General features: G+C 41.0%; 1 protein-coding gene across 1 annotated transcript in view; it reads right to left on the reverse strand.

The window, feature by feature from the left end:
* Positions 1-1,492: 1,492 nt before the first annotated feature.
* LAMA3 (laminin subunit alpha 3) overlaps positions 1,493-26,262 on the reverse strand; it is a 247,284-nt gene continuing 222,514 nt past the window's right edge. The window contains exons 62-77 of the mRNA XM_089675734.1: positions 25,237-25,390; positions 24,161-24,283; positions 22,983-23,119; positions 22,726-22,843; positions 18,762-18,902; positions 18,481-18,611; positions 15,213-15,347; positions 11,805-11,958; positions 10,804-10,943; positions 9,836-10,025; positions 7,929-8,069; positions 7,183-7,342; positions 6,474-6,604; positions 5,650-5,743; positions 3,736-3,855; positions 1,493-2,279 (exon numbers count right to left, since the gene is read on the reverse strand). Of these exons, the coding sequence (XP_089531860.1) occupies positions 2,134-2,279; positions 3,736-3,855; positions 5,650-5,743; positions 6,474-6,604; positions 7,183-7,342; positions 7,929-8,069; positions 9,836-10,025; positions 10,804-10,943; positions 11,805-11,958; positions 15,213-15,347; positions 18,481-18,611; positions 18,762-18,902; positions 22,726-22,843; positions 22,983-23,119; positions 24,161-24,283; positions 25,237-25,390 (2,215 nt within the window). The 3' untranslated portion in view covers positions 1,493-2,133. The remainder of the gene's footprint in view (positions 2,280-3,735; positions 3,856-5,649; positions 5,744-6,473; positions 6,605-7,182; positions 7,343-7,928; positions 8,070-9,835; positions 10,026-10,803; positions 10,944-11,804; positions 11,959-15,212; positions 15,348-18,480; positions 18,612-18,761; positions 18,903-22,725; positions 22,844-22,982; positions 23,120-24,160; positions 24,284-25,236; positions 25,391-26,262) is intronic.

A 26,262-nucleotide genomic window follows, 5' to 3' on the forward strand; every position in this document is an offset into this window, starting at 1 on the left:
AAGGCATGGGGAAGACGAAGAAATGTTGTGAAAGCCCACAATTCCGCACTGGGAAGAGTGTATGTAACATCTTTCAACCTGGTACAACCACTAGTCACTAGCATTTATATGTGGGATTAAGGCGGAACTTTGCACAAACAGCTTAATGCCCAACTCCAAAAAGCATCATGTAGTCTTCTTTCATTCTCCCCAAACACTGTGCAAAGATCAATCTTTTGGTCCCCATAAATGTTTACTTTTTCTTGGTTTTCAAGCTCCTAAAATTTTTGATAACACCTCAGTCCAGTCATAACAGGCAATGCTGTGATTTGAACTCACTGGTTCCCCTGTCTAAGTATTTAATGCAGATACTCCTATAAAGAATAATTGTCATATGTTTGTGAGTTTACATTTTCTTTCATATTATGTATATTAAGATTGAAGGGTTTTTTTTCTAATTGTAACATTTTTCTGGCATTTGATTAAAGCTGACCTCCGGGGAAACCAAAAATCCTCCCTGGCAATGGGATTAGCCTTGTAATGCTGCAATGCAAGGGCTAAATACTTGTTTTGGCCTAGAATACTGGAATAGGCACTTTTACATACCTGATCCTTTGCTCTTGCAGGCTCCCTTGTGCTGCTAGACTGGTCAGCCTCTTCTCCCCTATGCCCTCTGATGTCATCAAGTACAAAGCAGGGTCCCAAGTCCTGCATTGGATGTGAGGACACAGAGGGATAGCTCACAAGCTGGAAATTAAGGGAGTAGAGGAGAGCGTCAGCTGCCAGGGGAAGCGAAGGATCAGGTAATTAAAGCTTTTTCCAGTACCTAAACAATCACTTGACCCTTGTAGTCAAGAGAGAAAACTCAAAACTGCAAAGAACAATTTTTGATTTCCCAGGGGCTAGGCTTTAAATTTCAGTTTACTGCTTTGACCTAAAAGAGAAAGGTATCTTCAAAGTTTGTGCAGAGCAGGGGTGTCAAAGTTCATTTAATTGCGGGCCGTATCAGCATTATGGCTGCCCTCAAAGGGCTGGTTGTATCTGTAAGGCTAGATGTCCAGAGCACCCCACCCTCCATTACATCAGGTGTCAAGAATCCCACACCCTCCCTAACATCACCATGCACCCCCTTTGGGGGCAGAGCTGGAAAGGAGAAAGTGCAGAGTCTGGAGGAGGACCAGAGGAGGAGTGGAGTCAGTTATCAGAGTCTGCTGAATGTTGAGACCAGGGGAGGCAGAGATGAGGGCGTGCTGCAGCTGCACTGAGAGGTTCAGGATTTGGCAGAGGAGTTATATTCTCCTTTCTGCTGCCAACTGCTGAGACAAAGTGGGGGTGGAGACAAGGGGGTACCTGCAGGAGAGATGCAAAGGTCGGATTCGGCCCACAGGCCTTGTGTTTGACACCTTTGGTACAGAGTATAAATACATAGTTATCATGGACAGTGCTCAACCTCACTGAAGCTGTCAGATACCACCCACAGAACAGCAGAGTACAGTGCACATACACCAAGACAGTTGTTGTACATTTTAATTATAAACTCTATTATAACAAAACATTTACAATAGCACATACCACTTTAAAATCTTTATTCATTGGAAATCCTATAAAAATCAGTGTTTCTGTTATGGTCTTTTTGACAAGTGTTAACATGTAAAACCATATCCATAGTAGGTGACAAAAAATAGTTTTAGCTATGTTGAAATTTAAGAGCAGTGGTGTAGGATTGGACAGCACTAGTAAAAAAAAAAAAAGCTGTAACCACAAAGTCCTTGCCGTGTCTTAATAAATCCCAGGATTTGATAATACAGTAGATAAAAGCTAAAGAGTTTGTGTTGTCTCTGTTTTCACTTTGAGTTTATCATGATAACTATTCCAAGACCATATAAACCATCACAGCTAAACAGAGTGTTTTCCCACAAGGCACCATTATATCTGCAAATAACAGCTCTTCTAATTGAGGTAGTTGCAATTCAGATTGGCATTACATTTTAACAAACTGCAAATGAGAATATCAGAAGTGTTTAGTGTTCCCAATGTCCATTTTCCATTCCTAGAATAAGTCCTTAATATGAGAAAAAGTCTGTGCAGCAGATCTCAATAGACCCATATTGATGAACGTTCCCGAGAGAGTGATACGTGAAATAGATTTATCAGTTACACTGCAGGACATTTGCTTAGGCTGACGGCACCATGGAGTTTTAAGGTTTTACTTAGGTTAATATCTTTTTTATTGACTTTCAGGTTCTTCATACAGCCCGCAAAGGATCTCTTGACAGGAAGCCATGGCATTTCCAAGGCATCTGTAGACAGACAAAATGTTCTGTGAGCATGATATGAATTTTGGGCAGACAAGTACAAAAGTATTGGCCAAGGATATAGGCTCTGATCAACACATGTTACGGCATGAAGTAGCTGCACTCATTAGGTGTAGAGCACGTAGGTATTTATAAAGCACATATGCCCATCTGCAGAGTTGGGGGAGACAAAGAAACCGTTGCTGCTGAGGTGCTGACAGAATACACAGTTGTTTGATTTTAGAGGCCTTATGGACTATATTTAAAATATCTTTTGTCCTAGATATGTGTGCAAAATGATGCCCTTTCATAACTTCCAGTCCCCCAACTATGTTACATCACAGTATTATTATTGTAAAAATTTAGCAAGAATACCCAAGATATGATAACATACCTACAGATTTCTATGCACTTTATATTTCACTTTACAGACCATTATTTAAAGTCTTTGTATGCGATACTGCTGTGTTCAGATTTGTAATAATTACACGTCTGAATTAAACATATTATAGGCCCATGAGCTTGAGCCCTTAGGTGTCTTTTGGTTAAGCCAACCACCTCACTATACAAAGAGGGGGAAAACAAAGTAGCCATAGTGCCAGTGAATCGTAAGCTGCTGAAGGGAAGGCTAACAAACTGCTAAGGAAGAGATTAGCGTCAGTTAGGAAAATGAACTTTAATTCTGATTGCTAGCTCTTTGGCAATCAACCCATGTGATGCCTTTTTTATTCTTATTATTGTGGATTTTTTGTCTTACATTTATTTTGTGTTGATTTGAAGTCAGTGGTCATTTGTAGCTGCTGTCCCATTCATAGCAAACTTCTTTTTTTTGCTACAAGGCTTTATTTTAAAAAAACACAGGCCTTTGTTTTCGGGTTGTGGTAATCTGGGGTTTGCATTTATTTTGGGGGTATACTGGTTTTTATTTAATGTTGCTTCAGCCGGTCTAGGCTTGGAAAAAGCACCTGGCTCAGGCTCTAAGCGATCCGCTGAGAGCCTGAGCCAGACGCTCCGGTTCCCTTCACAGCCCAGCATTCTAGTGAGCGATGGGGAACGGGAGCAGAGCAGAGTGGTGAATGACAGTCACCAGTCCTTGGTAAGAGCAGCAGGGGGAACTGAGTAATCAGCGGTGTCTGATCGCTCAGCTCTCACCCTTAAATCGATGCTTCATCCACCTAGGTAAGCATGATTTAAAAAAAAAAACAAACATACTTCATTTTTAAGTAAAAAACTAAGTGCAAGAATAGTGAGACCTAAGCCACCTCACATTATGTCGCTCGCGTTTATTGAATCATCCTTATTCCCATAGATGAAATAATAGTATGGCAATAATAGTATGGCTTACAGCAGTTAGGCCTATCATCTCTAAATAATACTTTCCCGCTATTAGCCAATTTTACATTGCTGCATGCTCTGCAATATCTTAATTCTTGTAATAAAGCCCCCCTTTTAATTGCATTACCTGGGACTCCTCCAATGTACAATGGAGCCTTAGTACTTGATCGCATTGCAGAGTTGGAACCTACTGTCTGCTTTGATTCATTGTCTAGATAGAGATGAACAGCATTTCTCTTCTGGCTCACTAAAAAGTAGAAACACCATTAATAGTTATGTAACTTCACTTCATAATGGCTTAACGCACCCATCAGTATAAAACAAATGTGTTAATGTATGATAATTCTTAAGCATTTTTAAAACACAACAGTGCGTACAATAAAATCTTAATGTCTGAGAGATTCTCCAGCTTTTGAATGTATTTCTATCTTGGCTGATCTTTTTTATGCAGAACTAATTAGGCAGATAAATCCAGCACAATGATAACTGCTAGTTACTCTCAGGCTTGTTTGGCTTTGGGTATCTGTTTTACATATTTCATCACAATATGTCCCTTGTCTATATTTTCAGTTTACAGTTGTAATGCTAATGAACAAAATACAATGATATTAGTCAATAATATAATAAAACCAGAATAACAGGCTGGTCTATTTGGTGTTTCAAGCTAAAGTTTAACCTGCTTATATTTTATTGTCTCTGGTTCCTCTCTTCCATGCAAGAACATGTAATAATGTTTTTTCCATTAAAACCTTTCTACCAAATTTGACAGGTACCCACTCCCACTTCCGCTCTGATCACCCAGGCGATTGGAAGTGGGAGTTGTCCTCACTCCCTGTAGTCTTCTGGGACACGTGACAGGTCCCAGAAGACTACGGGGCCATTCACAAAGCGCAGCGCTTCTCATGCATGCACAGTGGGCACCTGGCTGTGAAGCCGCAAGCTGTCAAAGCTGGGTGCCAACACTAAAGATGCCGGCGCCAGGGAGAGAAGACGGCCGGTGAAACCAGTGGTGGTGAGCACACCGATGGACCGAGGGGCAGGTAAGTGACTGTGTTTTAAAAGTCAGCAGCTACAGTTTTTGTAGCTGCTGACTTTTTTTTTTTCAGCTGGAACTCCACTTTAAGCTGGCTAAATACTAACAAATTTTCACTTGTATGAACATTCGTACTAAAATTCTTTGTATATTCTTTGACTGAATTAATGTTGTATAAAAGTACTTCAAAATTGTGTTTGCTTTTTACTATCAGTTTTAGAATGCATGTAACTTCCCAAATGAAAACCACATACACTTTTAGAAATGTCACCACAGCACCTATCCTATATGGAAGATTGCCCCTCATCTCTTTCCCTAACACAACTCTAAGACTTTGTATTTCCCATCACCTTCTGTCTAATTGACATTGGTTACCAGGGCAGATAAGGAGAGTGAATATCCCCCCTGGAAACATGAAACAGCCATATAAACTTGACAAAGGATCTAATCTTTCCCCTTTATCAATGTTTGTTAAATTGTATGTAAAGGCAACCATGCTCACATCAAACTGGCCTCTAACATGTTTATCTAAAAACACTCAAAAGACTATACATTTTCTTTAAGGTAGGACACCAGGTAAGCAGATAAAAATACATTTAATATGTATACAAATTGTTTTTACTTGGTTAAAGATTTGCATTTAGTCAATCTTGTGATTCACACAGTCCCACCAAGCTGCATAGCCAGGATGGTCAAACTAGTATTCACTGTTGCAGTTTGCATGCTGCCTTCTCTTTGGATAATAAACTGGTATTATCATACTTCTGATATATTTTCCAGTGATAAAGGCAGCTACCAGTGAAAGAAATAGTGACGCTACCATCCTGATATTGCAGTGTGCAGAAATATGTAAATCACAGGAGTACCTGAACAGAATTATATGTCATTTGACAGTTTAGCTTTTTATTTAGCAATCAGCACATATACTGTAGCTGTCTTCCTTGGTTTGGAGTGTCTGTATATTTATTAATAAATACAAGGACACTGGTAGTTGGACATTGTTCTCACCTGTTATGGTATGCCATTTGCCATCACACAGCACCTCTGGAGAAGTAACTGAGGCTTTAAAATCACCAGCACCATTATTCACAGATATGGTTACCTGAAAAAAAAATGAAGGAAAGAGTTGGACATGTAGATCTTCAGTTGTAATTGGTTTCAGATAGACAGCATCAAAATTCACCAGCCCTTGTTGGCTGCAAGATGCAGCAGTCCTGCGATGTGTATATAGTTTGACCTAAATATAGAATATGTGTTCCTCGATACAAAAGGTGCATAGTTAGTCTGGCTGAAAAAAAGACAAAAGTCCATTCGGTTCAACCATAAAAAAAGCTATAATCCTATACCCACAGTTGATCCAGAGGAAGGCGAAAAAACCCCCAGCAAAGCATGATCCAATTTGCTCCTGCTGGGAAAAGAATTCCTTCCTGATCCCCCGAGAGGCAATTGGATATTCCCTGGATCAACTTTACCTATAAATGTTAGTATCCAGTTATATTCTGTGTATCTAAGAAAGAATCCAGGCCTTTTTTGAAGCAATCCACTGAGCTGGCCAGAACCAACTCTTGAGGGATGCAAATGGGCTATCCTGGAAGGCTATAAAGAACCATTTTGGCATCAAAAGTGCTCTTTATTTTCCAACATCTTCTCATTTAAAAGAGGGAAGGAAGCGGTAACACACATGCCATTTCCTCTCATCTGGTAAGTCCTATAACACACTTCAGGACTGGCTGTACTGTTAAAGGACCTGTAGTTGTCTTCATCCCAGTGTTCTCAGGGAGATATATGTCCTTTCTGAGACAGCACTAGTAATTAGATTGTAAACATCTTACCTTCCCGTTATCCATGTAAAGGCTCAGTCTGTTGTCTGTTTTGTCCCCCAGATGTAATAATACATTGGACAGGTCTTGTGGTCGGATTTCAAAGCTAATTTCAAATTCAAGTCCTGTGTCAAAAGTACTATCTATAAAAAGAAAAATCAGGAGTTTCATCTAGACATCTTATCTAGTGCAAATGTTTAAAATTGTTTATTGAAAAAAATAATACAAAACCCCCTGACAGGGACTTTAAAGGCAGATATGACAATTGTGTATATTTCAATAAAAGGCTAGTATGCCAAGTTTATTACAAAACATCCACAAAGTATACAAATACATTACACACACAAAATACTGTATAAATGTTTTTACATAAACATGGCTAAAATTATTACAACTCCATGTATCCATAATATATGAAAAATTGTAGTATGCCTGCCAGGGCTTAAAGTTTTGTAGAGACATCAGGACAAAGCCTAAAACGTTTTGGAAAAACTCCTTCAGGGAAAAAAGCAGGGGTATGCTGTGTCTAGGAAGCAATTCCATTATTAAGTATATCACATTATCCAAATGGTAGTGAAAAATACACAATTGTTATATCTGCCTTAAAAGTCCCATAAAGAGGGTTTTGTATGACATTTTCAGTTAAGTTAGGGCTGTTGGCAGTAAGAAATACCACCCACCCATTTCTTCTATGATATTGCTTATTGGCAACTTTACCTACCTGCAACAATGTATCCTTCCTCTTGAGCAAAATACATTCCTGGTTCAAAAGAGCCTTCATAACAAGGGATGACACCGATTGTGCGTGATGGTTTTTCTAAAGGCACCTCATTTATCTTAGCATTTTTCAGACAACCAGTAAAGCTTTTCTTTGGCATACCCTGAAATATATAAATGTGATCAGTAAATTTTAACAGCTGTCCTACTCCTTCGGTGCCCATGCTTCAAGCTGCGGGACCATATTTCTTCCAGGAACTATTAATTGGTCTTTTATTATAAAGCACATACTACTATAGCTAATGCATTTGAATTGTTAAGCTTGTTTAAAAGGTCAGCCCATCCACAGGTGATTTCTCAGTTATAGGCACTATCTGGTGAGCTTATTATATATTTTGAATAATTCAGTGATAAGACTGCCTGGCTCTTTCTGCCCATTTTGTAATCCCATTGATCCTGCTACAAAACTGGTATTTAACATACAATTAATTAAAATTTCAAATTAACTGCCACATCAGGAATTCAAGCTCGGAAATCTATGTTTTCTGGAATGACATAAGCAGAGAGCAGATTAAAATCTCCAGCATCTACTGGAAAGCTGAGATATCAGTTTTGGTTGTACTGACACTTTCATGCCATGAGTGTACAGAAATGTTATGTAGTAAGAGTTCATGGTGACTGAGCCGTGACTCACATTTTAAAATAATAGGATCTTCCTATGTAGGGCTAATGTATGTAATTAATTATTACCTGTACTTTAAGAGATGGAACGCTACCAAGGTAAAGTAGTGTCATAGCTTCCAGGCTGAACTGTTTTCTCATGCTTCCTTTTCGAGCCTTTAACCCATCAATGACAAGTCGGCCATTTAGCCCATCCCAGCTGAACACAACCTTTAAACATTAATGTGAAATTAGACGAGATTTAATAACACATTGCAATATAATAATCAATATTAGGAAATACATAGGCTAAAAACACTCACATATCAAAAAAGCAAAAAGAAGCAAGCGCTCAGACTCACATAAAGCAGCTGGCATAAAAGGATGAACCCCTATATCCTCAAAAGCATGAAAAAACATAGAATGCGTCGCTATACAATATTAAAAAAACAAAAATGCTAATGAATAAAGTGACAATAGTGACATACTCAAAGTGAAGGCGCTGAAATGGCGCTAAAGTGAATAATATTGCATGAATGTCCCGCAGAATATCAGCGAGTAAGTTATATTTGCAAATAAATATAAATATAAAGTGACAATGGTGAACAGTCCAATATAAAATAAATGGATGAGATAATTCAGATGAATATCAAAACATCCCAGAAATCTCCGTGATGAACGGGTGAAAGTGAAAAAACATTCACATGAAATTAGATGAGAAAAACATTTTTGAGTTTTGCTGAGGTAAGTAATACTAAGTAAACCTTGGAATTTAATAAAATATTGCAATATAATAATCAGTATGGAGGAATATTATTATTAAAACATTATTGACCATAGAATGTACAAGAACAGCAATACCATCTACACTTTACAAGGGGAAAGTTGTAAAATCATATTTATAATTGCTCAAGCACTTAAAGCAGAACTTCAGCCTCGCAGTCAACATTGACTATTTTTAATCCTTAAACTGCTAGCACTGGTAAATAGATAGAAATTATATCATATTTACTTTTTCTAAACTTTTTTTTTAACATTTCTTCAGTTACTTCATGGTTTCCAGGCCTAGGCATATGATGTCATACATCCCAGGAGTCTTCAGCAGGGAAGGAGGGGATTTCTCAGCTAGGCACACTCTCCTGCTTGCTTGCCTGAGCTAAGGGCAGATAGTTTTCAGGAAGAAAATGCTACATGAATCATCTGCCCTTACTCAAGATGGCTACAGCCAGAAATGTTAGTGGGTGTTTTTCAAAGTCATTTCATGGATGGGTGGGTGAGTTTGCTTTGAATATTAATTAAATAGCGTTTTTGGTTTGAGGTGCTCAGATGCAGTGTAGGTCCACTTTAAGGAGATATCACACAATTCCACAAAAAAAGACAGCAGTGTTTCCACATAAAAGCATTTCTTCCAAAATGACTGTTTTTGAGAGATATGGTGAATATTCTTTCATTGTCTTTAAATACTGTACATCAAAATTCAAAACAAGAAAAAAAAATTGTAAAAAAAAAAGTAAAGCTTCTGAGTCGGCAAAAGCTGCAAAGTGGCAGTTTACTTAATGAGCTCTCAATGCAGCATCTAAAGGTGATAACCAGCTCCCTTGGGTTGGGATTCCACGGCTGAATAAGCACTTATTGTTGTAGAAAGACAGAGGGTTTCATGGCATCTAAAGTCCCCTTGTAAAGAACCTTGAGAACAATTTCCCAGTCTTGTCCACCAGCCTCCCAGAACCAAAATCTGAGGATATTTTTAAGCTGTTTGTATCTGTTTGGCCAGATTTTTCTAGCTGATGGTGCTAAAAGGGAAGTCTGTAAAAAGTCTTGTACTAGCGAACACCAAGAGCTGTGGAAGGGTTAGCCCCCTGTGTGACATCATATTGTCATAAGCAAACAGGGTGTTTCTATTGTAACTGGAACTTTCCTTCAAACATGTTTACTGTCATAGTCATATGTCATAATGCACACTTTATTAATAATAAAATATATCTTTAGATACTTACTGTATGCCACTTGCCATCATTGTATGTGTCTTGGCTTCTTATTTTTATTTTGTTGTCTTTAGTTCCCAAAGAAAACACAAAGTGCCCCTTGGATATATGAAGAGCCAAGTGACTGGATGCCTGTTTGTCAGTCATTAGGAGTATCAAGCCAGACGATTTGACAGTGCGTACCTCCAATGAGAAGTGTGACCTGCAAAGCATGAACAAGTAGAATTGTCATATCATTTTAATACAGGATCCAAGCTCTCATCTCCAGCTCTAACCACTGTTCCCAGCTGCTGATGTGCACAGCAATCAGTGACATATAATGGCCATAGAAAGTACAGATGTGGTTTTGATGTGTGGGCTGTGATTGTCAGCCTGGCTTCACCTTCCCTATTCTGTGCAAGAAGCAAGATGGGGGCACCCAATGGAGGAATAACTGTGTAATGGAAAACAGAATGGATCATAGTGCTTGTTCACAGATTTACACAAATTGAATGGTTCATATTTGACAGTGGCTTCTGTAAACCAAGAAAAATAAGTCATTCTAACATATCACCACCGCAATCTTAACAAGAGTCTCGGAATTTCACTTCTGGCACAAGTTAATAATATGCTATGGGAAATCAGGGTATCATTAGATGCTTCAAAAGAAGCAATCTATAAAATAATAACCTGTAGTCCAGCTTTCTGTTACTTATGGAATAATAGTGTGGATTTATGTTAGCCTCGCTGAGTTTGTTTTGTGCTGGTTTATTAAACTTTTGGTTGCAGCCTCTCCCTTCATAAACACTTTACGTTCCTTGATCCTTCAGTGTGTCTGTGGATCTCTGTAATATATACTGCATGTGCTGCTTGTATAAGTGACAAAGTACTCATGATTATCTTGTTCTAAGATTAACAAAAAAATGTCGGACAAAGACACTGTTGTGCTCTCAAGAAATCATTTTGCAGGTAGATCGATTTTTTTCCTGTAATAGTATTACCTCTCTTTGAAAATTTGCTTGTTTAGATCATAGATCAAGTGGCTTTTTGGAGAATCACCAAACATAAAGGATCCCGGAGAGGATGTCAAGTTTGCGTGAATAGGGCAGCTCTTCTGAATGCTATTTAGGTTCGGGTCATACTGTTTCAAGAGACAAACAAGTCAAATTACTCAACATGTTTAGTTAGGGGCATATTTATAAAGCAATTCAACTGACATTCGGCAAAGATTCGATGGAGGAGAATATATTTGGTGATGTTTTAAATGACAGTGATTGATTTACTACCAGTGAATGCTTGGTGAATTGCACACTCACTGTTTTATATTCACAAATATATCCTTTGGTGTACCTGTTATCCACAAATAGTGGTGTAATCAGAGGCGGACTGACAACTCATGGGGCCCCCAGGCAATAGGGGATCATGGGGCCCCTATGTACTTGCCCAGACTCAAAAAAGCCTATGAAAAAGGTACCAGGGCATCTCATGGGGCCCCCTACTGACCCTGGGCCCTCGGGCAGTGCCCAAGTTTCCAAATGGTCTGTCCGCCCCTGAGTGTAATATATAAAATGTGAGCAGGGTGAAAAACTTCCATGTGCTGATTATTTTGCATTTTTACCAAGGTGTGCATTCTTTTTTTTCATGGAAATTGGGTATTTATAGTAAACATAGCTTTGCCATATTTACTAAGCTTATCAATCTCTACTCATTTTCTACTTCAACCGCAATGTGTTCTTTTTAATATCTTGTTGTTAGGTAACTCATTAGTGAAACATCATCCTTTCATTAAGTACTGCATGGTTTTCTCTCAATTTCCAAATGGGTCCTAATGGATTTAATCATTTTAGTTTAAATGAGGAATGCAATATTTTTTTTAAAAACTATATAGAATTATAAATGAACCTTACTGTACAGTGTATTACACTTTTTGTAAGAGGTGCACAAAATATTTGCACTTTATTATTAAAAGTCAAAAAAGTGAAGACAGAAGATTTTGCATTACCGTGCCAAAGTCATTAAGGCTGAGGCTTAACGGTTGCTTCATTGCCTTCAGTATGAGAGGCAATGGGGCCTCATCTTGCGTGCATGCTCCAAGCGACACCTTATTCTTCTCTGTGTTCACAGCAAGGTCCTGAATAGTAGGCTTTCGTTGTGCTCTGGAAAAGAACGAGTAACTATTAATATGAATACATACTAGTACAGTTAAAGTGAATCTTAAGGCTCCTTGCATACAGGGCGTTTTAATAACGCTGATAAAATTAGCTGTGTAAAGTAACGTTAAAAACATGAGCTTTTTCAGTGTTTTTGTATTAGCCTTTAGCGATATTTTGCCGAATTTTTTCGTGTTTGCGTTTTTTTAGGATTTTGTACCAAAAAAAATTTTTTTTAAATCAAAAAAAGTCCAAAAACGCTGGTTTGCCATGTTTTACCGCGTTTTGACGCATTTTTTAGCGTTAGAGCGTTTTTCCAGCTAAAAAACTCCTCTAGAAACCCACTAGTCCTGGGTTTTTTTCCAGCCAAAAAACATTGATTATAGTCTATGTGTACATGGGCACATAGGATAACATGCTGGGGAGTTTACTGGCTTTAGAAAAAAACATCAAAAGCCAAAAACAGCAGCTGTAAAAACGTCCAGTGTGAATGGGGACTTAAGACGAACTGAACTCATGAAGATGCTTCCCAAACAATGGCAGGCAGAGGACACAGAACTAGTTATCAGTTTTGCCTGTGGTCTCCCTGAAGCTGTTTTTCTGCATTATCGATTTAACATGTCTTGTTCTGCATTATGACTTTGCGTGAAGGCGACTATTTTGGTGAAGCCAGGGCTCCTACTGCTTGTCAGAGTCTCCAGCAAAAAGAGCAATGAGCAACACAGCAGGGAAACTGCACATCCCAGTCATATCTGCTATATCTGCTAAGACCAGTCAAGATCCCAAAACCATGCCTGACATCCCACACCACAGACATACAGCTATGGAGCTTTTACCAAAGGAATACCTAAGAACCCTAGAATACCAAGAAGTGCACTGCTGTTCTTTTAGATGAAATCCCAGAACAGGGTACTGTTTAGGAACAACTGACATTTCTAGATGATCCCTATAAAATAACAACTATTTACTTTTTGCGATCAGTTTGACTTTCAGGAAACATTCAGGTTTCTTCTTCAGGATGCAATTAACGTATCTCCAGAAGTGCTCAGAAATGTTGTCTTATGCAGCCTTTTATAGGGTATATAGGTGTCCTTTTATCAAGCAGTGGTAAATGACCCCTGCTGAGTCCTCTGGCATTCTCAGAGGAGACAGTTCTCTGAATGCCTGTTCATGAAGCGGTGTAGATTGCTTCTCTTAATGAGGAGAGAAGAGATCTAAAAACACTTCGAATGCTAGAAAACGGCTGCTATTACTGTAATCTCATGAGATTACAGTTAGAGATCAGTCAAATACAGTTTACTAAGCAGCAATAAATTACTGATGCTTCGTTTGCTGCTCCCCCAATTCTCTACCTCTGGGCTGGAGAATCTGGAGGGAGAATTTTCACACAGATCACCAGTGAAGGGCTGACATGGCTCCTTCATACACTGCCCATCTGTGTGCTGAGATGATCAGCGGAGAACATGTTCCCCACTGATCATCTCTGTTTCCTAAACCACTAATGATCTGAGATCAGCAACGATCCTCAGGATCGCCGCTGATCTCAATTTCAGAAAAGGACACCTAAAGGTCATATGGTATAGGTATGCTGAAATGTTACAAAGATCCTGCCACATCATATTTAGACTGGATAACTGGATCTGCTTGTGTATGGGAAAGTGATCATGGATTTCCATTTCACACTTTTAGCATTATTGTTTGTGGTACATTGATATTTACCGTATGTCTAACTGTAATGGTACAGCACCAGATTTTATCAGTAGGTGGCACTGTTGTTGGAATGTGAAACTCCCGATACTGATTTCAGTAAACCTTTGAACCTGCCAGAGAAGTTGTGCTTCTCCGTTGGATAAAAAGGTGCTATACACAAGCAATACGCAACCATCAGGACTTGTAAGAGGTGTTTTATCTTTGAGTACAAATGCACTCCAATTGTTTTTCAGCAAAAAGACTGAAGTGTGTCATGATGGCATATGAGTGACTGTGAACAGGCGGATGCCACAGTGCCTGTTCGTCTCAGTAAAAAAAAATATTCATCTATGGTCAACCATATGCAGACCATTGATGTAAGAAGACAATCTCTCATACAGACTGTTTTTTGACAAGTTGACTGACAATCACAGTGTGCCAGGCAGACATCTGCTACCTAACAATTGGGGGTTGGGCTAACATTGATCTTCAGGTTAGGAAGACCTCTCAATTACTATTCTTCTCCTTCCCTATGCACTGACATGAATGGCAGAGCTGTCCTTTCATTTTATGTAGTGATCTGTGATGCTCGGAAGATTTGCAGCCCCAACGGCACACGGACCATAGCTGCATTTTTGAATGCCATCTAAAGTGTATACAGTATGCAGGCATCTTAGAACATCATTTAGAATTGTTTGTTTTGGATAGGAGAAATTTAGAATATATCGTTTTTGTATTACTGTTTGTCACTATGGAAAGAATTCCCTCCACTTCCTGTCCTGGTGGAATGACAGCAAGCGAGTTGAAATCACCCCAAAATCCCACCCTTAGGAGTTGTCACTGGTACAGATGCCCCCCATATGTAGATACTCCTACCATTACTGTTTCAGTACCAATTTTTTATTTCACCTCACTTTTTCCTGGTGACAATTTTAATATGACAAATATCAAGAGTGGATCTCCGCAACAGGTCTCAGACAGCAAAATATGACTAAGGTTCTACATCTTCCATGGTCCGGAGCGGGGATGGATCTGATCCATTCTGTGGGGATCATCGGCTTTCTTTACCACTTACCTTTTCGTGGAGCAGGTTGGGTGTCACCCCGTATAAGTTGCATGCAGACGATCCCCGCAGGATGGTTCTGATCTGTGGACTGAGCATATTGGATCGGAGTCCGATCCATTATGCTCCCCAATCCACAGATCCGATCCATCCTGCGGGGATCGTTGGCATGGAACCTATATGGGGTGACACCCGGCCCGCTCCACGAAAAGGTAAGTGGTAAAGAAAGCTGATGATCCCTGCCGAATGAATCAGATCCATAATGCGGAGATCATCGGCTTGCTTTACAACTTATCTTTTCGTGGTGTGGGTCCGGTGTCACTCTGTGCAGTAGGTGTCACCCGGTGCAGTGCGCACCCCCCACACCTGCCTCGGGACGCCACTGGCTACAGGTATTTGACTTGAACTGCCCTTGTCAACCCCAAGTCTGACATATTTAATGGGATGCAGTCCCCTGTCCAAAGTGGTATATGTATAATAGCATATTGTATGACATGCTATGCATTACCTGGAAATGAAAACATTAGTGACACAGCCTTTAAATCCACGTCCTCCAAGGTAAATGTCCGTGGGTGATAAATTTGAGGTTCTAGAGGAATCCGCGTTTTCTGTCACATCCTTGTCATCAACTAAAAGTTTCAACCTAAAAAAAGAACAGTGATCGTCATTTACGTTATCTTGTTTAAAATATATATGGTGTATTTTGTTTCAGGATTCACCTAATAATCATGTGTCAAAGCAATATGGCTGCTCATTAATTATACAGTTGTATTGTAGGGATTATTTATATCTCTTTGTTACATTTACATGCAAGAGCTTTTCACTGCACATTTTCGTGTATTCAACACAAAAGCAAAGGCAAAAGTCACCACACTATGCTAACACCCCTGGCAGAATCTGAATCAAATTATTTGTTTAGACTCATTCCATTGACCTTAAATGTCAGTTATTTAGATACAACAGATCTCTTACAAGACCAATCGGTTAGTATAGTTGCAGAACAGCACCAAATTTTAAGATGGTGCTAAAGGTAGAATCTAGAATTATAACTCCCTTTTCTTGTAAAATATGTGTGCATGTGGGGGGGGGCCCTCTGTGTTATTGTAGGAAACTCTTATAAAAGCTTTGAATGTACAACAAGCAGGGCCGACACTACCAATAGGCAAATTAGGCAGCCGCCTAGGGCACACTGCCGCCAAGGCCGCTAATAGGGGGGCTAATATACTCTTCTAGGTTTATTTTTTATTTGATTATTAACATTTTTTTGAAAGTTGAGTAAGGTGTTTTGGCGCAAAATCATTTTTGGTGTTATCTTTTAATTTATTTATTTAGATTATTGCATATATTGAGCTCACATTAGCCATTTTCTCTATAATATTATGGTTTGATATTGTATGCACAATTACCCTTTGAAATATTTAAGAGACGGCACACCCCCTTTTTTTTCCAGTAGTTGTTTTACATCTAGTATCTAGATTGTGCAGTGGATGCAGCAGTCTTTATTTACTTTCTGTTTATGCTAGCACAAGGAAATTATTTAGTTTGTTTTGATTAATAATATTTTCCCTGGGCCCCATCAGAGGGACCCAGAAGGCGAAGAGCAGAGAGGGACTCTTTTTTAATTACAGGCACAGGCGGCTAAACCCGGGCTGGGCTTTGCAATGCTGATCAGTGGCACCCCCCATGGCTGGTCACAGACTTTCACTGGTGGAACGATTATCAGTTCCTCCGCTGTGGAGGGCGGAAGGCCAGGCTGCAGCCCGGTGGCGGGAGGTAATTCAACCGAGTGGTGGCAGAGTACACAGGCAGCAATGGGAACCTGATGCACAGGCATGCTCACAATTTCTGTTTTAAGAGGCACAAACAGAGATATAGCCATACGTTGTATACAGACAGGCATACAGCATCTTGTATATTGTGTGATCATCATAATAATGATGATGATCACATAAGCACAGTGAGATGCTTCCTGTTAGTTCTTATTTACACTTGTGTTTGAAGGACATTACAAATGTGCAGATGAGCTACACTTTTACTGGCCCCCAACCACTCCCCATTGTGCTGCAAAGGCACTACCACCGTAGTATGGCAATAGTGCTGGAGTGTTGTGCAAAACTCCCCGCTGATGTACTACGTTGGCAGTGCCTTTGCAGCATAATGGGTAGTGGTTGAGGGACAGTAAAAGTGTGGCTCAGCTGCACCTTTGTAATGTCCCTTAAAAACAAGTGTAAATAAGAAGTAACAGGAAGCATTCCATTGAGTATGTGTAAATCTGATTGTCAGGTGGAAATGATCCAATAGATGTGCAGCCTCCAGATTACTTCCACACCCCCCACGTGCCCTGCCATGCTTCCAGGCTCCGCGCACCCATAAGCAGACCTGGGACTTGCATGGTGGGTGCCACCAGTAGAAGGGAGGGAGATCAGCGAACACCTGTTCACTGATCTCCCCTTCCTATTAATCATCAAGAAGCAATGTGTGAAATGTAATTTCTGGGTCCTGGTGTCACTGTCCCCAAACAGGACTGGATGATGTTAGCTGGAGATGAAGCCATCGCCTGAAAACTTCAGCCAATCCATGAAGAAGAGGTATCCAGTCAATGGGGTGTCGCACAAACTGTGCTGCGCGCAACACCACTTCCTCCTAGCTCCCCTGTCAGTCTCCACATGGCGCGAACATTGGCAAGGATTAGGGATTAGCTCTGTGTGGACTTTTATTTTGAAATTGTATTTTTTGGGGGGATGGGGGGGGGGGTGCAAGTAGCTGGTCTTGCCTAGGACGCATAATAGATTTGCACTGGCTCTGAAAACAAGAATATCTTCTACACATTTTAAACAAGAAAGCAAAAGCTGTAGATTTGATGTTGAGGATTGCTTTCACAATTTTATGACAACTTTTCGCAAAGTCACAAAGTTAATAATTCCATGCAGATGCTTTTATAAAGGAAAATCTTCAAAAGCACCTTTCTCTAAAGATAAGTTTAAGGAAATTATTTCTTTATATATGCTACCTAAATCTAGAGATTTAGTACTATTCCAGGACAAAAATACAAGATCAAATTCAACTGGAAGAAAAATAATGCTCCTTCACTAATAATATTTTAAAAATCAGCTTTAAATTGAAAGACCATGTGCAGTGCCATATAAATAGTATTTTCTGGCTTAGCTGCTCCATATATAGGAAACTACAAAAGTGTTAATTAATCTCAAGAGACAGAGAAGAAACATTTTGGATGGTATTTTACAACGTGTATTTAATCTCCTGCTGTTTCCTCTAAAATCCAACTGATTTATTATTGCACTTTCTATAAACAGCACTATCTGTTTATCTCTAGCTAGCAGCATTCAAAAGTTAACTTATACTGAGATAAATATGTGGGCTACATTTGCTGACCCCTTTTGAAAGTATTAGATGCCTGATCCCAAAAAAATTGTAGATCAGTGGTATGGACTTCACTTGGATTTCAATTAAGGCACACTTGTTCCATCACTGTAGTTACCGGATCAGTATAATAGACAATTGGCATTTTGATAGGAAACACTCATCAATACATAACTTCATATTTCTCCAGTACCGGTTCCCTTTACCTCACCTTACATGAAGAGGACATTATGTTATTATATTTATTTGGTTTCAACAAGTTTTTGTATGACAGTCTTATATTATAATCCCAATTGCAGTTAATGTTTATGTTATTTTAATTAGTGTAGGTCACCTCGCTATACTGCATCATTAGCACAGTAACAAGCTAATTTGATGACTGTAATTGTACTTACTCATCATTCTGCTTTATCACAGATACATAATGCATTGATCCATCTCCATATTCGTTCTTTGATTGTAGCTGAACATTTTTTGTTTCTACAGTTACAGTTCCATCCTTTAGAGATACCTTTAGGTCATCAGACTGGAAAGAAATTAACCACACACATTGATAAGGATAGAGAAAAGAATGGCAATATTAGAAAACAGTACTAGTCCAGTCAAAAATTTCTCTGTACAATGACTGAGGCTCTTTTACTGTTTAAAAAAGGAAAAATTGTGTAAAAATACATACCTGTGTCTGGTGAGTAAGCAGCATGGCATTGTTCTGGGGTGTTTGAAAACCAAATGATGCTTGAAAGTCACCTGGGAAGGAGAAGCCAGCTGGTTTCAGTCCCAGAGTTCCACCATTTGAGAACTCTGCTGATCTGACAATCTACACAAAAATGACAACACTGTTAGTACAACTCTATGGAAACAATGCATACAAATGAAACTACATTAGAGCGTATTTTTTAAACACACAGAACATAGAACAAAAAGACACAAACATTTCTGAACTCCAATTATTCAGCTGTGGCCTAGGGGCTGGAAGCAGTCCTTTGTTTGCCTTTATCTGGACATTGAGGCACTATTTCTACCACTGATACATGGCACTAGTCCCCCACTAGCACCAACAGTGGGGCACTTTTCTTCCCACTGACACCATCGATGGGGCGCCATTCCTCCCACTGACACCAGAAATGAAGCCCTATTCCTTCTACTGATGCCAATGATGGGGCATTGTTTACTCCCAGGGCATTTTCTACTTACACTGGCAACAGTCAGGCCTCCTAAAGTCTGAAGGACAGTAAACTGGCCCTTTGGTAAGTTTGGAAACCCCAGATCTAAACATTAAATAATAATAATAACAACAATTTTTTCAAAAATATTACGGAGGCAGTGGTTAATGCAACTAAAGGGCTGTCTGGAGCTCTCATCAAGAAAGCTTGACTATACCTGCCCTTCCTGCAAGATCCACCATTCAGGGAAGCCATACTGCAGCTTCTATGAATTATACAGGATCTCTGAAAGGGGGAGGGGTGGATGATTGATAGCTCTGCCACCCTCCATTCAGAGATCCTGTGTCCTCCTGGGAGGGGAAGAGTTTGGACAGAGCAAGATTTCTCTTGAAAACAAGAATCAACACAAGGAACACATCATACAAACTGTAAGTTATGTCCCTTGTGTTCAGGGGCAGACTGACAACTCATGGGGACCCCAGGCAATAGGAGATCACGGAGCCCATGTGTCCCCACCCAGACTCAAGCCACACCTACACGAAGCTCCACATACATATTGCACTGCCTACATTACATGCATTCATGGCAGCCATCCTGCACATATTGCATCCCAGCTGCACAGAAGGGCTTGTCAGCAAACTGTGGAAGTTATTGGGCCCTCATGTTCAGGAATGAGCCAATGCCCAATTCTTTTCTGCAGCTTAGGCTCACAGAGATTCTTTTTGCCATTGCTGGGAAGCCACCAAGCAGCTTGCTATGGGGGAACTTGGCAGGAGGGAGGGGCCAGGAGCATGGCAGGAGACCCAAGAAGAGGATTGACGCTGCTCTGTGCAAAATTACTGCACAGGGCAGGCAAGTATGACATGTATGTTATTTTAAAGAGAAAACAATCTGCCTTTACAATCATTTTAATTGCTTTGTTCGGGCATTCGGCTCCCACTCAGCTCTTTCCTGACAGGGTTGCCATCTTCTCCACAACTTATTTTTTTTTACATGGAAACTTTACTGACAGAGTGCATTTTTTACTGAGATTCTGTATTTATGACATAATTTCTTATTAGAATATAAGAAGTGAAGAGTGGGGTGGAGGGATAGAGACAGAAAAGGAGGGGGGAGAGATAGGAATAGGAGGAAGAGAGAGAGAGAGAGAGAGAGAGAGAGAGAGAGATGGGGAGATGGATAAGTAGTAGAGAGATGAAGAAAGGGGAGGGGTGGAAGAGGGGGGGGGGTGATGAGAGAGAGGGGTGAGAGAAAGAGAGTGGGAGGTGAGAAAGGGGGGTGAGAGAGGGGTTGAGGGGGTAAGATGGAGAGGGGGTGAAAGAGAAAGAGGCTGTGAGAAAGAGGGAGGGTGCAAGAGAGAGAGAGGAGGTAAGGGGTAAGATGGAGAGGGGATGAAAGAGAAAGAGGGGGTGAGAAAGAGAGAGGGGGTGAGAGAGAGAGAGGGGGTGAGAGAGGGGGAGGGGTGAGAGGGAAGGAGCAGTGTGGGGGGTAAGATGGAGAGGGGGTGAAAGAGAAAGAGGAGGTGAGAGAGAATGAGGGGGTGAGAGAGAGGGGAGTCAGAGAGAGAAGGGGCGAGAGAGAGGGGAATGGTGGGGGTAAGAGAGAGAGAGGGGGAAGGTGAGAGAGGGGGGTGGTAGAGAGAGGGGGATAAATGGAGCGGTGAAAGGGAGGGGTGAGAGAGCAGGGTAAGAGAGAGAGGGGAGTAAGAGAGAGAGAAAAGGGTGAAAAAGGGGATAAGGGGGGTGAGAGAGAGAAGGGGGAGTCAGAGAGAGAGGGGGCAAGGGAGAGGGAGGAAGAGAGAGAGGAGGCGAGAGAGAGGGAGGTAAGAGAGAGAGGGGCTGAGGGAGAGAAAAAGAGGGGGATGAGAAAGAGGGGAAAGAGCAAGAGAGAGGAGGGCAAGAGAGAGGGGGAGAGAAAGAGAGAGGGGAGAGGGAGAGAGAGGGGGAGAGGGAGAGAGAGCGAGAGAGAGAAAAATGGTGAGAGAGAGAGGAGGTGAGAGGGGGGCGAGAGAGAGAGGGGCTGGGAGAAAGAAAGAGGGGGATGAGAAAGAGGGTGGAGAGAAAGAGAGAGGGAAGTGGGAGAGAGAGAGGGGGCAAGAGAGAGAAGAATGGTGTGGGTGAGAATGAGAGAAAGAGATAGGGGTGAAGGGGTGAGAGAGAGAGAGAGAGGGAGAGGGCAGAGCAGAAGAGAGAAGGAGCAAGAGAGAGGGGAACAAGGGGAGAAGAGGGAGAGAAAGAGGGGGCAGAGAGAGGGAGGTGCTAGAGGGGTAGGGGGAAAGAAGGTGAGAAGGAGAGGGGGGCAGGAGAGAGAGAGGGGGTGAAAGAGAGAGGGGGTGAGAAAGAGGGGAGGATGAGAGAGAGAGAGAGGGTGAGAGAGAGAGAGGTGAGTCAGAGAGAGAAGGGGTGAGAGAGAGAGAGGAATGGTGGGGGTAAGAGGGAGAGAGGGAATGTGAGAGAGGGGAGGTGAAAGAGAGAGGAAAGGGTAAAAGAGAGAGGGAGAGGCGGTGAGAGAGGGGTGTGTGAGGGAGAGAGGGAGTGGTGAAATGGAGGGGGTGAGAAAGAGAGGGGGTAAGAGAGAGGGGGAGTAACAGAAAGAGAGAACAGGGTGAGAGAGGGGGTGAAAGATAGAGTGGGGGGGGGGGTGAGAGGGGATGGAGAGAGAGAGGGTAAGAGAGAGAGGAGGGCTGTGGTAGGGTGAAAGAAGGGGACAGAGGTGAGAGAGAAGGGGTGAGGGGGGTGTTCAGTATGTCTGCTACTCACAACTATGACCCCACCAAGTCTCAGGCAGTGTTAAATCTGCCGCCTCCATAGCCCCTTTCACAGCAGTGTGCACTGTATCATGATCCAATATTCTTATATGCTCTTGACTTGCACTCAGAAGAGAAGAGTATTCTCCATCTACACACAGAATCACCACCGAATCATCCCAGCCGGGGACACAGCACAAGTGAGTGATCCTGGTGGCCGGGCTGCAGAGGAGGAGCAGGGCTTGCCATGGACGGCTTTCCCGGAGAGGGTGTTCCCAGTTCTGTGGCTGAACATAGGGCTCTCTGTGTTGTCTGCTCTCGGCTGTCTCCATTCTGTCCTCAGGTTAGGGGATCTGTGTGTGGGGACCTTCACGTCACTGGTCTATGGGGACTGACAGGAAGCTGCTGAGGAGAGCACCATGTAGAGAGATCACTGTATGACTAGTGCTCTGCAACAAGTAGAGGGGCAGTGACAGAGCCCCTACTGGCCCGGCCCTCGGGCAGTGCCCGTATGGTCAGTGCGCCCCTGCTTGTCATTATTTCTATGTTTGTCATTTTAGCTAAATTCAGGCTTTAAACAAAAAGCCACAAGAGATGCTCTAAGGCTAGAAAAGTGACTCAAAACCTTGTTCATGCATGAGAAATAACATTGTGATCAGTAAGGTGTTTATGTTGATAGCATGAAAACCTGAATCCTGCAGCATGTGGCACCTGTAACAGCATCTACTTACATTCCACTCATCATAGCATCTTCTGTTGACTCCGTATGTTTCTGAAAATGTGGTTCCACTCTGTGGGGACTTAACATTTTTAACACATCCACGGAAAGGAGGAGTATTTATGTCAAACCTGTTTAGATGGAAATTAAAAGATCAATTTATGTAGAAATACTAATAATTTACAGCCTGTGTGTAGGTTTTTGTTTTCAAATGCATGCAACATAACTCTTACAACAAAAGAACAGCATGACTGGGCAGTATTTACTCACTTTTTCATAAGTGATGATGGGGCTCCACCCAAATAGTAAGTAGAAAAGGTAAATACATCAACACCTGTATCGTTTATGCTTTGCAGACCTTGACGTACACGTAGCAATTTAGTCTTTGGTATAATATACACCTCAGTCTGTGGAAGGTAAAACACAAAAGGAAGGATTTACAAAATATATCATTTTTTTTCATCTAGTCAGTGTATCAGTATTTATGTCACGCAACAAATCATATTTGGTCACATTTAAAGTGAATACATACTTTGCACATGCTCATCAAGTTAACAGGCTCACCTTATAGTAGGCAGTGTTAGCAGATTGTATTTACTTTTATTTATTTCAGGTACATATATAGTGCCATCAATTTACACAGTGCTTTACATATGTATATTGTACATTCACATCAGTCCCTAACCCTCAAGGGGTGTGCAATCTAAGGTCCCTAACTCACATTCATACATACACATACTATGGACAATTTAGACAGGATCCAATTAACCTACCAGCATGTCTTTGGAGTGTGGGAGGAAACAAGAGTACCCAGAGGTAACCCACTCAGGCACAGGGGGAACATGCAAACTCCAAGCAGGTGGTGCCATGGCTGGGATTCGAACCAACAACCCTAGTACTGCCAGGCGGAAGTGCTAACCGCTAAGCCACTGTACTGCCCGAACACTTTCTGAACACTTTACCCTCACTGTGATCCACTGCCAGAGCAGTTCTGATATTCTGAGAAAGGGGAATCTCATACAACCAATGGAGCCCCCCACTTTTCAGCACCTGGGCACTGAAAACTGAATTGTGGGGAGGTAGAATAGAAAAGAGCTTAATTCACAAAGCTTTATTACAACGATACAGCCCTGCACCATGTAACTCTAAATCTCAATAGAATGAAAATAACTGCCACTTTTTTTTAATATACGCATACCTATCCAATAAATATATATGAGATAGATAGATAGATAGATAGATAGATAGATAGATAGATAGATAGATAGATAGACAGATAGATAGATAGATAGATAGATAGATAGATAGATAGATAGATAGATAGATAGATAGACTTGATAAGACTGTAATGAACTGTGTAGTAAGCACACATACAAACTATAATACAAATTCTTTACCATTATTAGCTACTATGTCATACAAATTAAAAAGCACTATTTAATACTTACCAAATGCTCCTTTCCATCATTTACACGTCCAAAGGTACTCTTAATTTGTTTCACTGGGTCTGAATTTAGCTTATATTTGAGGACAAGAATGCCATCTTCAATTTCAACACTGATGTAATTGTCCTGAAATAGAAAAATGACAGCATTATCAGTGGAGGGCATTTAGGGCATGCATGAATTTCTTTTGGAACCAAAAAGCACATCTATTAGAAATATCAAAGCCATAATGCATAATAATTAATCAGACAGCAGCAGCACTTACTCCAGAAAAATTGTCAATTCTGGAGAGCTACAGAATGACGAAAGTACAAATCAACTTCACTTAAAGTGTTACTAAAGTCTATTTTTTTAAGAATAAAAATAACAAACGTGTTATACGCACCTGTTCTGTGCAACATTATTGCACAGAGAGACCCCGAATCTCTTCTCCAGTTCCCTGCCAGCAATCTTGGCTCCCCCTCTCCTTAGTGTGTTCCCATAGCAGCCATTTGTTATGGGGGCACACGGGTTCTGCTCGCTCCCGAGCTGTGTGTCTATGGAGCCGCACTCCATAGACATACACACTTTATAGACATATACTTCCCCCTCACTGCATTTGATTGACAGCATTGGAGCATTGGCTCCTGCTGCTGTTTGAGTTCCTGTGTTAAGAGGAAGAGAGGGGAGAAGAGAAGAAATCCAGCCATGCACAGCGCTGGATCTATTCTCCCCTTCACATTCACACAGGGATGGGGGAGCAAGGAGAAATAAAAATGTATTTTTAACTTAATACAAGGAATGCATTAAGTTAAAAAAATGTTTTTATTTTTAGTATCACTTTAATAGTTGCTCTCTCTGCCTGGCAAGAACACTGCAGAATTATTGAAGGTTTCTAGCAGTGACATTTTACCAGTACGGCAGTGGGACAAGGTAAGTAGACTTTTACAGATTCTGTCCCGGGCCTTTTTTAGCCAGCGACAGAATCACTAGTTTTACATAGCCCTTACTGTTCCAACTTCAGCAAACTGCTGTTTTTACTGTCATTTGAAGAGCTATTTGCACTGAAAGAAAAACCACGTATATATGTAAAAAAATACCTCTTTTTCTGCAAAGAATAATAAGCCATTATCTGCTGTGGTCTGGATAGTCTGCTCATAACGTAACCGCAGGTTATCCCCAGGTGGCAAAGTATATGTTATGGTGGCATATCCAATACCTTCAAAGAAACTTCTTTCTGATTCTTCCTTGTATCTAAGGCAATAAAAGAAATAGTGTTAATGAGGAGCAGCAAACAAATATGCAAGAGATGTCTGCTCCTGATTTATAATGAGCAGTAACCAAAGAGCTGGTTCACTGGGCACCCACTGACATGGATAACCAAGGGCTGCACACACAAAGCGCTGGGTAAACTAATTGCTGTACAATTAGCATGCCGTACTAAAGTCTATTTCTGTGCAATATGGGATTTTTAATGGTTTCACGGTTTAAAACATATTCTATTATGACAATGCTGCTGCTGTAAATTTGACCAGAGGTAGACATGTGCTTGAGGGTCACATTAGAGCAGTTCTAATTTTGCTTATCAGTTAAAGACATGGGGACTTGTATTGGTTATAACATATTTGTGCTTAGTCCTAGCTGTTTTGGGGTTTCAGTCAATTGATAAAACAGCATTCACATGTCATCCTAAACAAACAGGTTTTATATGAATTTTCAGCAAGCATTTTAAAACACTTTTAGCTCCTTCAGGGTTGTGTCAATGAGCAAATTAGCTTGTATTTAAGTGCATGCCATTTGCATGCTTCTGTGATCCGTTCACATATATGCGGCCGTTCAGGCACCATTTTTCACGGGCATGAGAGCCCATTCATTTGAATGGACTCCCGTGCCCGTGACATGCAGGGAAGAAGTCCCTGCACGTTTGAAAACGTAGCCCGCATGGGAACCCGCGGTTCCCAGTATGGTTGCATTTTCCAGTGCGGGCGGCGTGCCATTAGAACTAATGGCACCCGCCCGCGGGTCCGCATTTCTCTGTGCGGGTGGTGCGGCTGCACGGACTTTCGTACGGATCCACAGCAGCACCACCCACACAGATATGAACCTAGCGTACCAGTTCATTGACA

Source organism: Staurois parvus, unplaced genomic scaffold (assembly GCF_062004578.1).
Source record: "Staurois parvus isolate SC_StPar_1 unplaced genomic scaffold, SC_StPar_1.0 ptg000157l, whole genome shotgun sequence".
Lineage (NCBI taxonomy): Eukaryota > Metazoa > Chordata > Amphibia > Anura > Ranidae > Staurois > Staurois parvus.